The sequence below is a fragment of the Colias philodice genome, chromosome 9, assembly GCF_061535455.1.
Source record: "Colias philodice isolate Cphi_HAF_F1 chromosome 9, ilColPhil1 Martin Lab GWU primary, whole genome shotgun sequence".
NCBI lineage: Eukaryota > Metazoa > Arthropoda > Insecta > Lepidoptera > Pieridae > Colias > Colias philodice.
The window spans coordinates 3,567,584-3,583,034 of NC_143094.1; the positions used below are offsets into that span (position 1 = coordinate 3,567,584).

Consider the following 15,451-nt stretch of genomic DNA (forward strand, 5'->3'; position numbering starts at 1 on the left):
TGTAATTATATTAATTATGAATTGAATTATAGTCTCGTGTATTTTTTTACTATTTCGTCAAAGTAAAAAAAGTACTTACCAGAGGCATTAATTTCGTAAATTATTGCTTCATATTTAAACATTAAGTAGGTAACTATTTTCATGAAAAGTAACGAAATATATATATATATATATATATATATGTATGTATAGTTAGTTACCTAACAGTCTTACTTACAGTCAATAAATGAATAATCAAAACTTAATACTTTGATAGTTATAAGTTTATATTATTCTTTAGTGTGTAACATATCAATTAAAAAAAAACAAATCCCGATTCTAAAAATTATTCTTTCATGTCATACGACCCCGATACACTTGGGGTGTTGAAAAAAGAAAATCCATGGGGTTGCACATGGGACCTGTGACAAAACAATATACTTACCATATTCCATTTAAAATTAATTTTCAAGCGACTTCAATAAAAAGAGGTTCTCAGTTCGACTGTTTTTTATTGTTTGTGTTAACTTTCGACTGGGTGAATGGATTTTGATCATTCATTTTATGTCTGGCAGGATACATAAAGCTGTTCACCTATTATCCGTATAGAAAACCGAACAGTGAATAAGACACAATGCATCTGCCCGATACTCCACAAGAGATAGGGAACTTGACTTTTGTATTTGAGATTTGGATAAGGAAGAATTGACGAAGATTTATTATATTCGCAATATTTTTTATTGGCGTTTTGCTCTTATTTGTTGTAGCGTTTTATTTCCTCGGAAAAAAGGCTATCAAAACACTGTAATATTATTAAATTCGCACCAGCACTTCCTGAGAAGTAACCGTACCGATGGAAACAAGTCGCTGTGCCAAGATGAAAGATACAAACAATAAAGATCCCTTGTTGATTAAAAATTATTATAAACGGCGAATATACTCAGTTAATTTGAATCAAAATAAAACAATAATATTATGAAGAGATCCATTTATTATATCGTATAACATTTAAGTGTACAATTGAAAATATTCATAAATATAACACTGAAAATATATATTGGCCGCGAACAGTTGAAAGGCACATGAAGCATAACTAGGTAAATTATTTACTATTTAGTAATATTATGTAATGTTATCATATTATATAGGAGATTCGCTGTTTAACACATAAAAGGAGAATAAAATATGAGATACATTGTGATTTTTTATATATTTGTAGAGTGAGCCCAAGTTGAAAATAATTATATTATATGTATTAAAATTATGTGTTTGAATAAAAAATGTATTTACTCCTAAATTTTGTGTACCTATGTGTTATAAAAAACGGCGTGATTTAATTTTTATAATATTGTTAAAAAAAGAGCGTGTTAGAAGTGAAACTTCTTTGGCATATTCAAAGATACCAAAATCGTCGCCATACACTGACGTGACGGTATTGCCATGACGCGACCTTGAAATTTTACTCTCAACGCGCCTAAAGAAGTTTCACTTCAAAAACACAATGTTACAATTTATAAAAATATAAAAGCTAATAGATAATTTTCAGAACCTGTAGGCTCACTCTCAAGTTTACGTATTCCTCTCAATATAACTTATTTTACAGGGTTAGGTGCAATAGGCGTTATAAAAATGTTAAATTTTACAATTAATCGCTGGGTTCGTGTATAGGTTTAAAATTTACGAATACAAAATTTAAGTCTTTTTTAAATGCACCAACGTGTGTGAGAACATATAAATTCTTTGAAATATACTTAGTATTGTAGAAAAACTTCTTAAAACTGGGATTAATTTTTTATTTTTTAAAGATCTTAGCTAATTTGAATTAAAAATATTAATTATTATAATTATAATTTGAAACATTCTGGGGCATAAAATTTAAGTCTCACAGTACACATTGTATTAACGCGAGTATTAAATATTTTAAACAACTTTTAACGGATTTAAAACGCGTTTTATTCCCATTAAATAATAAACAGCTTTTTGTGCAATTATAAGAGCGAGTGTGGTCACAAATATTGAGACATCTTAATTGAGAATGCGTTTTAAATCCGGTTAAATTACTTCAACATGAATTAATTTGTTTTTTTTTTCTCAAATATTAATAAAGATCACAAGGCACAGTAATCTAATTAGAAACAAGACATTTAGGTATTTTAATTGTACTTATTTTAACATAGAACTTATCTATGAATACTTCTTCAGATATTATATAAATAAAAAGTAGTGTATTATATTTCAATAATAAAATAATTTTGTATCAAAACGTAAATATGGAGTTAATATATTCATCAGATCAAATTGGACGGTAAAAGCCAAAAATGAAACTTCTACTATATAGAAAAATACAAATAAATACAGCTTTTAAACCTATAGACTGGGGTGCCTTTGAAAATAATGAAAAGATAAAAAAAATCGCAGTCGGATGAAACCCATTAGAAAAGGAGGGGAATATGATAAAAATGTAAGGAAAAATAAATTACGGTCAATCCGAGTTCGGGAAGCGGGAGGGGGGAGCTTTTAAGAGAAAAAAATGTTTTCTCTCGATTTCCGACAAAACTACAAGTCCTATAGAAAAAAGTTCAATGGCAAAGTTGTAGGTAATTAAAAGTTCTACAACTTTTGTATTCACAATTTTTTCACATAACCTAAAAATTTAGGTGAAAAATTCAAAAAACCAAGTTTTTGGTCTTTTATTTCTATCTACTTCAAAATTTATTTTTTTGCTACGAAATTTTGTGGAAACTTACTTTATTATGTCCCAAATACACTGTAATTTATTTGGTTGAAAATATTTATTTTTTCGCCTTATTTTGAATTAATACCAAAAAAACAACCTAATTTTCAATCGAAAAGTCACCCGTCAAAATATCAGCTTTTTTCAAAAACTTGGGGTGCCTTTTATTCATTGAAATCTCTACTTTCATATGGTGTAAAAAAAAATAAACACCACCATAGTAAATGTTCTCAGGAAATGCATACAAACAGTCTGAACATTAGCTTTTACTAAATCAGGCACACTTCTTGAACTCTATATCTTCTCTTGTATCGGCTTTTCGGTAATATTTCAAAAGAAAAATAATTATCTGTTCTAAGTTTAATATTTTACAGCATATTCAAAAGCAAAATGATGTCGATAAAAACATTTCAGGTAGTTCGAGAAGTGTGCCTGATTTAGTAAAAGCTAATTTTCAGACTGTTTGTATGCATTTCCTGAGAACATTTACTATGGTGGTGTTTATTTTTTTTACACCATATGAAAGTAGAGATTTCAATGAATAAAAGGCACCCCAAGTTTTTGAAAAAAGCTGATATTTTGACGGGTGACTTTTCGATTGAAAATTAGGTTGTTTTTTTGGTATTCATTCAAAATAAGGCGAAAAAATAAATATTTTCAATCAAATAAATTACAGTGTATTTGGGACATAATAAAGTAAGTTTCCACCAAATTTCGTAGAAAAAAAATAAATTTTGAAGTAGATAGAAATAAAAGACCAAAAACTTGGTTTTTTGAATTTTTCACCTAAATTTTTAGGTTATGTGAAAAAGTTGTGAATACAAAAGTTGTAGAACTTTTAATTACCTACAACTTTGCCATTGAACTTTTTTCTATAGGACTTGTAGTTTTGTCGGAAATCGAGAGAAAACATTTTTTTCTCTTATAAGCTCCCCCCTCCCGCTTCCCGAACTCGGATTGACCGTAATTTATTTTTCCTTACATTTTTATCATATTCCCCTCCTTTTCTAATGGGTTTCATCCGACTGCGATTTTTTTTTGTTTCAAAAATTATCTACTCTAGTCTACTACTGTAAAATCAAGTTACAAATTATTGCCACCTATTTAAGCAACTTGCGAAACAGATCGATAGATGACACTGACATTAATAAAAATATAAACTAAAAACAATTTGAGATTGACACAATGCTTATAGTCCAAGAGCTAGCTAACAAAATCCAGTACACGTAGTACCTAATAATAATTTAGTTAATGACCAAAATACTTGTAGAAAAAAGGTTTTAACAGTCACTTACACTATGGAACAACGAAAAAGACAATCTTATATTATGTTCTGTTATTAGCAACTAGCTCTTAGACTATTACATAATTATGCATGTAAGTGCATAATATTATTTGTGATTTTAAGCTAGGTTAATATAAACCTAGTAATCCCAGGAGGCATTTCTTGTAGTGTCCGGAGCAGTCACCCTGAAAGAAAATAAAACATTTAATAAAATTACTTCCTATATGAACTTAGAACAGGCTATTAAAAGGCCGTCCAAAATATATAATAATAGTACAAAATAATTTGGAAAATCCAAAAGTGCACGCCTCATAATTTTTTTTAAATAATTATTTATTAATTATTATTTTTGTTTATTTAATAACAATTAAACCACATCGAATCAGATCCTGAAAAATGAAAGGGTTCTATTCCTGAGCATACTCAAGCGTAAGAGAAAAAAAAAGACTCGATTAGTAAAGTATTTAGGTCGCTATCGTGTTAACAAGAAAATCCTCCGCACATACAGACACACGGACGTCCAAGACAGAACTTTTTTAAACTGTTTTTTAACTAGTTTAAATAACAAAAATGACATCAAAAATATCATGAATGTTAAAAATAGTGTTTTTTCTTAATATGTGTGTGTATGTTAATACATAAGATGGGTAATGGGTAAGATAATTCTTACAAGTGCAATGTATGATACATAAAGACATTTTAAGTTTGAAAAATCAGATGTTTTGCGCGAAGTGACAGTAGTACCCACCTCAACGCTTCGCTTATGAGGCGTGCAATAATAGTGTGAACGGTCGAGTGTTTTTCTATACATTTATCAGTTCTGGCGTTACGCGACCGATAATACGCGACGCATATTCCGTTAGATATGAACCGACCCTAAAGCCTACACTCACCTCTATCCAGCTCTGCAGCGACTCCCCGTACTTGGCCTGGAACATCTCCGCGATATCGCCGAGATCTACTTCACAGCGCGTCACCATGATGCGGATGAGCTGCCGGTCGTTGGTGCCCAGACCCTTCATGGACTTGTGGAGTCTTTCCGCGAAGAGCATAATGTACTGGGTAATTTGGAATTACAGCCTAAACTTACCTTTTTTCAGCTCTGCAGATTACCCATACTTGGACGAACACGAAATCCGGCACCTATTTCTAAGGAATTTTAATGAATCTCCTGGATAAATTGGCATTTTAAAGCCCACACTAACCTCTATCCAGCTCTGCAGCGACTCCCCGTACTTGGCCTGGAACATCTCCGCGATATCGCCCAGATCTACTTCACAGCGCGTCACCATGATGCGAATGAGCTGCCGGTCGTTGGTGCCCAGACCCTTCATGGACTTGTGGAGTCTTTCCGCGAAGAACAGCGGCTTGTTGCGGACCACTTTCACTGGAAAATTAATGTGAATATTGTATTAAGCCGCCGAAATAGTTATATTTGGAGAAATGGGAAGTGTGGGAGAAGTAGGATATAATATATGTGTTGAAATCGAGCTTATGCGATCAGTTTCACTTGAATTAATTAAATTTATCAGCTCTTACGCTTATTTCATTCTAGTTATAGTAAACATGACATGTACCAAATTTTAAGACTTCATGAATATCAAGTCCGTAATTGGAATAGGTAGATCCAATACACATCAATTATTGTGATTGACTTTTCTGGCAAGTAAATGGATCCGATTAGTTTATCATCGCTTTTCATTTTACCATAGAATCTATCATTTAATTTTGGAATTATTACCTATACAAATTCTGAGATGTTATAATTAAAGAACCATATATTATTACGTTTAAGTTAATAAGAATACAAAATAAAATGACTACTAAGTTATGTAAACCAAAAATATCTTACCAATAGCACGCATAGCCTTCTCCAAATCGCCAGAGAACTCAGCCTTGATCGCGTCATCGATATCATGTCCAGTAAGAAACTGGTACTCTTGGAAAATGGCCGCCAGTTGCGGGAAAGAGCGGGAACATAGTACCGCGTTGAATACCGACTCGTCTGTACCGAGGCGCAGTTCACCTGGGAATTGTTTAAATATATAATTATTGAGGGATTTTTATGTAATTTTCATGCGAGGAAAAACATCTGAATAGCTGATAGTAGAAAGACTTTTACGGTCGTTTAAATGATTTTTCGACACATAATCGATGAGTAAATTTAAGAATATTTATTGGTTTTAATTCGATTTGGCTATAATATAATAAAAAAATGGACATAGATAACTTTATTCAAGAGTATGACTAATCTATTATTAAAATTGTGCGCATGCACTTTTTAATAATATAAACTTACCGGCTTGTAGTAGACTTCTTGCATCTTCTCTCGCCTTCGCTTGATCAACATGGAAATCTTCAGATCTATTACCCTGAAATTAAAAGAATCTACTTTAATATCTTCAGTTGAATCAGGAGTGATGTGTTGTTAGATAGGCATATGTGGTGTATGTTTTTAGCATAATATATTTTAAAGCAAAATGCTTCTCTATTTTATAGGTGTTAAGGTTCAACTTACCATGCACAGAGAGGTCATGAGCCGTTTAAAGTTGCCCGATGTGTCCCCTCGCAAATCATCTTCCAAAAGCGTTCCGTATACTAGAAAAAATATTATAGTTCTTTAAAAAACTATTTTGGAAAGTGACAAATAGCCGCATTAGTTGTTTGTATGTTTTTCTATCATTCAACAGATAAAATATATGATAGTACAAGCAAACCAAAAATAAAATATAAAAAATAGCGGTTTTATCTAGTGAGTTAATTTTAATGAACTCAAAATTCATACCACAAAAAATAGACTTTTTCCTTAAAATAATAATTATTCGTGCGATAAAATGTTGAATACGTTACTGATAAGGATACGTTTGTATGTTTTTCAAGAAATAAAAGTACATATGATCAATAATAATTGATCATAGTTTTATTTCTTGTCGGTTCTTCACTATGGATACAGCTTTCTGAATCGGTGGTCAATGGTAAAAAAAAATATGTTATGACGTTTCAAAAGTACTTCTAGAAGAAGTCTAATTGAATAAATAAATGTTTGAGTTAGAGCTTTGAATCTGAACAAAGTTTATAGAATATTTCTATACAGATGATATAAAACAATGGCTAAGTATACTCCACAAAGACTAGGAAATAAGAACTAGTTATTTCGCTGCAAAAAATCAACTCCATAATGACTATAGGCATTGCGAACTTGAAAAATCAATAGCATGACGTAGGCATGAGTCACGAGCTTGTAAGAGCACGTTACGTCACCGTTTGGGTGACAACCAAGCGATTGTGTTTCCCCGTCTCGTAAGATCGACTGGATTTACGTATTGGTAATTGGCATTATTGTTAGTACGAAAAGATAAATCTGTGGTTATTTTTTTTCATATTGTACGGGAAATTATAGCTTTTGTGACTCTGAGTCTCTTAGGCAAACGACTATGTCATTTTATGTTTTACATTTACTATTTTATAGCTTTACATTTCTGTTTACATTGTTCTGAAAAACGTGTACTATACAGTATACGTCAATACGTAAAACCACTAGAAGTATATTTATAGATGTATAAATTAAAACAAGTACGGGGAGACTGACTAACATAATAACAATTTAAACTGTTTTCCTTCCGGTTGCAGTACCATTCCCAACGTTATCATTTTTATTACATTGTTTCATGGCTCTACCATTGAAAAACAGATCTTATTAGCATGTGCTCAGGGTCTATTTTAGAACTCCTCATAACAAGGCATGATTAACGCAACAGTCTCAGAATCTTCTATTATCCTCTTAAAATCGGGGAAGTTACCAAGCAGATAATTTCCATTTATTGCAAATCCAGTTCTGCCGGCACTCATGTACTTTGACAGGAAACTGTTCATTGGAAATCAAGGCCATTTTACATTATCAACATGTGCATCGTGGTTCAAATAAGTGAAATAACTGTATTTTAAAATAATGCTAGTGGCACTATGCAAATAGTAAGGCCTAAATAAATGGAGTACTACAATGTTCTTATATGTTTATTTTTATAAACATGAACGTAAATGTCAATTCTGCAACCATCAAACAGATTTATATTCCGTCATTTTTATTTGTCCCATAAAATTAAACAGTTTCAGCTCAAACACAAACACTCGACAAGTCTCTTTTAGACAATCTATTTTGTAAGTCAATATAAGCCTCCATCGTGAATTAGATTTTTTAATGTAAGTATTGTTTATTCGGGTCACTTATATTCACCGAATGTTCGACAGGACTTGGAAAAAATAGAACAGAAAACATAATATAGACATCCAAACAAAAACGATCTAAACGGATTTTCCTTCTTCAACCTAATGGTACGCAAACTTACTGGCAGTATACGCCTGCTTGATGACATGTATCTCATGGTTGGACATAGTGCACATGACTTCTATGAGCACGTCTTCATCAGTTCCGATCCCCGCTGTTGCGTCATGCAGCTCCTTGGCGTAGAACTGGGGTAATGGTGTCATCAATGCTACCAGGAGGTCTTCGAACTTCCCGCTGGTCTCACTCTTTAGGTCGGATACGAGTTCCTGTGAATGTAGGTAGTGTTTTAATAATGCTGGATTAAATTCTAAGCGGTAATTGCTACTGGCTATAAGATCCTAGCCTAAATAGGTCTTTTATGTAAATTGTCAACCGGGAATATATTATTCTGTCTTTGTCTATATCTAATAATTTGTATAAGCACATGTATTATATTAAAAAGTTATTTTTAAAAAGATCCGTACTCTTCTTCCAGTAGGGGCAGTCCTAGAGGCAGAGTCTTGCTTATTTAAATTCACATCGAATTAATAAATTATTATTAAATATTTAACATTGAAATTAAACCCAGGACATAACATAATATTAATCATTATAATTAAATTATGTAAATTACAATATTCACGATCACTTTAATATTTGTTACCATTGTCAAATTAGGCGTGGCACCAATTTATAAGTGCCTATTAATTAAAACGAGTAAGGGCGCTTGTGCACTACAAGGAATTTTACTGTCCGGCATTCCGATTTTTTACGGTCCGGTGTGGCATGAAAAAACCGATGAATTGCTTGTGCACCTGTCCGTCTTTACTCGGATCAGTGCGGTACAGTTCAAGGAAGTATGGCGGTATAATAAATGATTGTTTTTGCATTTTACAAGAAACGAGTAGGTAAAAATATAGAAGGTGAAATATTATATTACTTCGTTATAATAAAAAGTAAAGTTCCGTAAGAGATTTAAAATGCGTGTTTCACTTATTTATTTTAATCGGTGACGAGGAGCTAAATCTATTCCCACTTGAACTTTAACTTACCAACACTTACTTAGATAATAATTATAGGTCAATACTTGGTCAATGTATATATAAAATAACAATACCGACTTCTCAAATCTCATTGCCAGCTAAAAGAAAGTAAAACAAGAGCTTGCTTTCAATTGGCATATGCAATAAAAAGAGTAAAATCCAAGCAAGTGGGCACTCGAAAACAATTATACCTACAGCGACTCGTAAACTCAAAAAACCATCCGGAATAGGGAAAAGTAAAATGTCGGACAGTAAAATTACGTATAGTGCACAAGCTAGTATTTAGATTAATTGCGTGCCATACCGGACCGTAAAAAATCGGAATGCCGGACCGTAAAATTCCTTGTAGTGGACAAACGCCCTAATTTACAACCGTAAAAGCAATATCTTAATGGAAGGCGTGTGTTGACGGCGACATCGTAAAATTGGAAAATTTATGTCTAGATAAATAAAAGCATTAGGTACCTAGGTACTATTTACTGTAAATTGTAATATTTGACGAATTAATGGAAACCACTGATTATGGTGCAATAGCCCTATTGCACCATAATCAGTAGTTTCGACCTTAACCACGACAACCACGATTGCACGACATCCGACGAAAGTCTGGTACGTGGTTTTACGTCATAATAATATATTTTATTCCTACGCATAGACCCATGTGTCTAAAACCTATTACATATGTCTAGTTTCAAATAAAAATGGTACTTTCAGATGTCCAGTTTTATGCAAAGTTGGCATCCGAACACAAATAGGCATGAACGACCTTTCTTATTTTACGAAAAAATTTCTTATTTTTAGAAAAAAGGGCCCATTTTGGGCACTTAATTTAATTCATTCATTTTTATTGTTGTATACCTCTAGTATATTTCCAAGTCTTGTAATCATTATGTAACGCATGTAATATGAGGATCTATTATATCGATTGTTCGCCGCGAATATTAAGTAATCGAAAGTGTACTCGACCTCTATACATGCATTGCACGTATTTACCTACATAAAGCCCTTCCGATTCATATTTTCTTATCATCTAACTAAAAGACAAAGCAAGGAGCGTAATGTATAAAGCGTATCGTATAATATTATGTTCTTCTTTGGCAAGCCCTATAATGAAAAACGGTTTATACATTTAACATTTATATATTGACAGATTCCATACTGAAAATATATCTATTATATCGATTGTTCGCCGCGAATATTAAGTAATCGAAAGTGTACTCGACCTCTATACATGCATTGCACGTATTTACCTACATAAAGCCCTTCCGATTCATATTTTCTTATCATCTAACTAAAAGACAAAGCAAGGAGCGTAATGTATAAAGCGTATCGTATAATATTATGTTCTTCTTTGGCAAGCCCTATAATGAAAAACGGTTTATACATTTAACATTTATATATTGACAGATTCCATACTGAAAATATTAACACTCGGATTTATAATAATTATGTAGTTATAAATTATTCAAGTACGTATAACGGCTGTTGCTCTGACCCCTGATAATATCTCGACCATCTACGTCAACCGGTAAATATAATGAAACATTTTGTTATTACACAACTTTAAACGTTCAATGACGCTCTATCTAGTTAACAAATTTATGATTCACACTGACGCAGATCTTCTTTCCTTGCCGGTTGATGATTTTATGATTCATTTAACTTTAAAGAAAAAAAGCATCACTCCCACATTCACGTATGCGCTTATGTTTATGTCAATGACGATGTGTAATGTACCTACTGAGTATTTAATTAACTATTAATAACAATGAAATAACAGGTAAATAAAGAAGGATAAAAACTAAATCATGACACCCGATATAATTAGATTCTGCTTTTTAATTTCTAACTGCTTATGACGATCCTACTACATATATGTATAGATACAGAACATTCATACAATTATTTTTTTACCACGTACTAAATAAGAACTCTATTATAAGAATATATTTTCTTTGTGTTTATTTTCTCACGATTTCTAGGTACAAATATTCTGTGTCATAGAGAAGTTAGCTTGCTCAAAAGTACTAGTTTCAAATTTCCTAAACTGTCGTTTATATTATTATGTAAAAATGAATAATAACCCTACATTTTATCTGGAGTTAAATACTCAAGACTTACTACAGAAACATTAGTACAAATAGCGTAAACATGAACATAAGTGAATACAAACCTTTCCATACAACGTCTTGAACTCAAAAGCAATCCGGAGACGTTGTTCATTGCTGCGTCTGGTCAGCACTTGGATGATGGACTTCTCATCAGTGCCGAAGCCTTTCATCGCCTTGCGGAGAACGGCCGCATCTTCGCGGGGATCGAAGGGATTCACTGGCACTACTGTCGGTTTTGACTGTAAAATAATAGTAATTAGTAGGGTTATTTGAGATATTTTTAAGTTCGAATGGTTCGAATTGTTAAGGAGGTGGTTATGTTGATGATAGTGTATGCGATGATTAGTATTTTTTGGTATTAGAGAATTACACACAACTGCATTATAGAGCTTACAAATTTCGATTGTGTTTACTATTTGCTGGATTGCAAGATTCGGGAACATGATATTTTTAAGGTAAGTATAAATTGGATAGGTACACAAGAATAGATATTGTAACGGAAGTATCTTTACACTCTGATAAATTCTATAACTTCCCATGTTGGTCATTATAGTCATTATGTTGCATTCATTTTATTGGGCGATTAACGCAGATCTCATATGATTAAAGGATATTCTAAACAGAAATGTCAGCAGAGCAATAAACGTATCAAATAAGGCAGATACCGTATAGCGAAATGACTTATATCCACGCCTTCCACCCAATGACGCTCTATAAGCAATCCGTTTTGAATTAGACGTCGCCGAGGACATATTAATTGATTCCCTTTTAACTTTCACAAATACAAAAGTCACATGCATCCAAATGCATACGCATTACATCACCACAGTAACACAATTATTCGTTTATTTTGAAAACAATACGGTTATTCGATTCTACATCCATTATAGAGAAGATCGGAGTCAAGACTGAATCGTAGGTTATTGTGATAAATGTGTGCGGAGAGACGAAGTGAGCATAACAATGTAATTGCCGTAAACTGTTCCTTGAATAGAGTCAAAACGAGTGTAGGTATCACCAACATCGTATAATAGAAATTGTTTAACGTCTTTGAAGGTGTTTTATACCAAATTAAGAGTGCAAACTTCGTGTAGGAGGAAATTAAAGAATTAAGGAAAGGCGAAGCATTAACGTAGAATAGTAGAACAGTTTGGAAATGTTTTATAGAACAGAAACAATTGTGTACTTACTGATATTAGAACAATCTTACTTAAAATGGAATGTTTTAAAAAGCATTCTACAGCATTCTATATACAAATTTTCCAATAAGGAAAACATATAGGTAGTTCATATTAAGAAAGTCAAGTGTCAATATAGCTTAGAATTATTGAGGACTCTTGTGGGTAGTTTCATGGTAATTTTGTTTGTATCTCGTAACACCTCAAGTGTGTAAACATGCCATTATTAATTAGTGATTCATCAAGTACTTGTGTTGTTAGATTGATAAAGGTCCTTGTTCTCTATCATGATAACAACCTCTTATCATATTGTTTACATACTGGATAATTTATTTATGGAGAAACCACTTGTTATAAGCTATGTATAAGGACTTTTAAAGCACTTTGTTTTTATATGTGCAAAATATAATATGGAATAAGTCTATCAATATAAAGAAAAATCTTTTAGCTGTAATGACAATATATACACTAAGTATATCTTTTAGCTATAATTTAAACAATTAAACAATTTATTTATTTTTGTTAACATGCTCACAAGCATTTGGATTGGAATAGTTAATGACTTGGATATTTGTGTTAATGATACAACAGAAACATAATATAGTTAATCCAAATGTTATTTTTCACATCTCTTTAATGAAAAATAGCTGTGAGTCTATATTTGTATAAGTATTTATGTATTTATTCAACTTTTTAAAAGTTTAACATGATTTTATTTTTTTAATTAATTTACTGCTTATGATGTAAAAAAAAATATTGAATGTTAAATATAATTAGGTTGATAGCATTAAAACTTGAAATTATTGTAATAGCTTAGATGTAAAGCATAAATAGCTTGCTTGTAATTGAGATCTAAAAATTTGCTAGAACAAAAAATGCTGGCAGTATGCCATGTGAGACTGTACAGATAGTTAGATTCAAATTAACATTACAAATAGTAAATTCTGACTCATAACATGTATCATTTCATTGATATTATAATGAGACAGTATTTCACAATTATAAATTATGATGAGTATTTAGATAATGTAACAATGAAGTTCATAATAGTTTTATAGCATTCAAATGCTTTATAAAAGAGGAATTTTTGAAGAATAGAAATAAATTTATCACAAGTTGGAATTCGAACCGGCATCCTTCACCATGCCAGACCAAGGCCTAGATTTCGGGCTATCAGTGATCCCGTTTGAGCAATCAAATGAAGTTTATGTTACTTAATTATGAAATTCACAGAACAGGTGATGAAATTACTGTTACTTTATAGCACTTAAAAAAAACAATTGACAATTAGTCACCACCTCTAATTATGATTATGAATATTTAATATACATATTTAATTAAAAGATAATTCAATGTGGTAAAAAGAAAGTAGTAATTATTTTTTACTGTTATGTTGAGATATAAGGAACTTGTTATTAAAATTTATAATGAGCATAAGTAAAGAAAAAAAAACCTATTCTATAATAAAAGAACTTTTTCTGTAGTGATTACTAACAAACATAATAGTAATCATTTAACAAGATGTTACACATTATTTTCAAGTGTTCAAGAAGGAAATGCAAAATAAATAGTTAAGTTTCTCTTTAATTCTGTTACCAAATTGAAATTTTAACTAAATACAAACAATGTTTAAACACGGGGAGGCATATAGAGCAGTTAATATAGAAATTGTGATCAAATTAAAACATTCTGCCAAAAGGATTCAAGCGGGTTAGTCTTACACACAAAAGCATAGTCAAAGCACCAATGTTTTGCTTATCACAAATAGATTTAGCACATAGCACATGAAAATGAAGTTAACATACCTTTGGTTGGCTAACTACTGGGCTTGATACATTATAAGCTTGATGACTTTGTGCAGGAGGGTATCCTTGGTATTGGTTTGACTGGGGATAGCCAGCACTTGCCTGAGATGCAGCTTGGCCATACCCAGGTTGAGCTGCGGGGTACCCCCCTTGAGCATTTGGGTACCCTTGAGCAGTATTTGGCATTGAATAACCCTGTTGTTGGTAGCCTTGACTTTGTTGACCGTAACCCTGACTCTGTTGTGGATAGCCCTGGCTCTGCTGTGCGTAACCCTGGCTCTGTGGATACCCCTGACCAGGATAACTACTTTGTGGATAAGGTTGTTGAGCATTTGGGTAGCCCTGTTGTGGCGCCGGGTAACCCGTAGTGGGGAAACCCGGCATTGGCATTGGATTTCCAAATGACTGTGGTGCTCTGTTGCTAAACCCGATATTGTGTAGATACTGCGGTGGCCCCTTAAAACGAAAGCGGTGTTAAATCTCTCTTGATTCTGTTTGAATTTGTGATAAACAAAACAAGGTTACCGACCATGCATTTATTTACACTCACGTATTTACTTACTTGGTATGGGTTCATTTTATATGAATACGTTGCACAAGTCTCCAAAATCGGTACACACGTTAAATGAACACGGTAAGTACAAAAGTACTAACGCCGATATATAAAAATTAAAACACTATAAAAATAAACTTTTCGTGAACAATGAGCTGGCGAGCGATCAGAACACAAGGATTCTTGGTAAGATTCAACCTAGTTCTATGATGATTGATGACTATATTATAATGACGCGACGCGTACGGACTACAGCCATAGGACGTAAGACTGTCACACAGTTGACACAGTGACAGTGACAACTGACAATTTACAACAGGTAAATTATAACAATTGCTGTGATGCCAGTATGAAAAAGAAATCTTTATAAAAAATGTGTATAAATTGCATTAAATTACGATAAAATGTTTCTTGTCTTCATGTAGACTGTAGAAAATGTACAACTTAACACAACACTATACAATTGTAAAATAAGGTAACTATCAATTTTCATGTCAAG

At 32.3% G+C, this 15,451-nt stretch overlaps 1 protein-coding gene across 2 annotated transcripts; it reads right to left on the minus strand.

Moving 5' to 3' along the window:
* Nucleotides 1–954: 954 nt before the first annotated feature.
* On the minus strand, nucleotides 955–15,189 carry LOC149485725 (annexin B9-like). Of its 2 annotated transcripts, XM_089698994.1 has the most exons (10): nucleotides 14,962–15,189; nucleotides 14,400–14,855; nucleotides 11,479–11,655; nucleotides 8,345–8,549; nucleotides 6,517–6,596; nucleotides 6,298–6,370; nucleotides 5,851–6,024; nucleotides 5,204–5,385; nucleotides 3,772–4,183; nucleotides 955–2,337 (listed from the first exon to the last, which is right to left on the minus strand). In XM_089698994.1, exons 1-9 carry the CDS (start codon nucleotides 14,974–14,976, stop codon nucleotides 4,127–4,129), a joined length of 1,419 nt encoding a protein of 472 aa, XP_089555120.1. In that variant the 5' UTR covers nucleotides 14,977–15,189; the 3' UTR covers nucleotides 955–2,337; nucleotides 3,772–4,126. The 2 variants fall into 2 exon arrangements, with proteins under 2 accessions (XP_089555120.1, XP_089555119.1); XM_089698993.1 differs by lacking the exons at nucleotides 955–2,337; nucleotides 3,772–4,183 and having other exon boundaries at nucleotides 5,093–5,385.
* Between the last annotated feature and the right edge of the window lie 262 nt (nucleotides 15,190–15,451).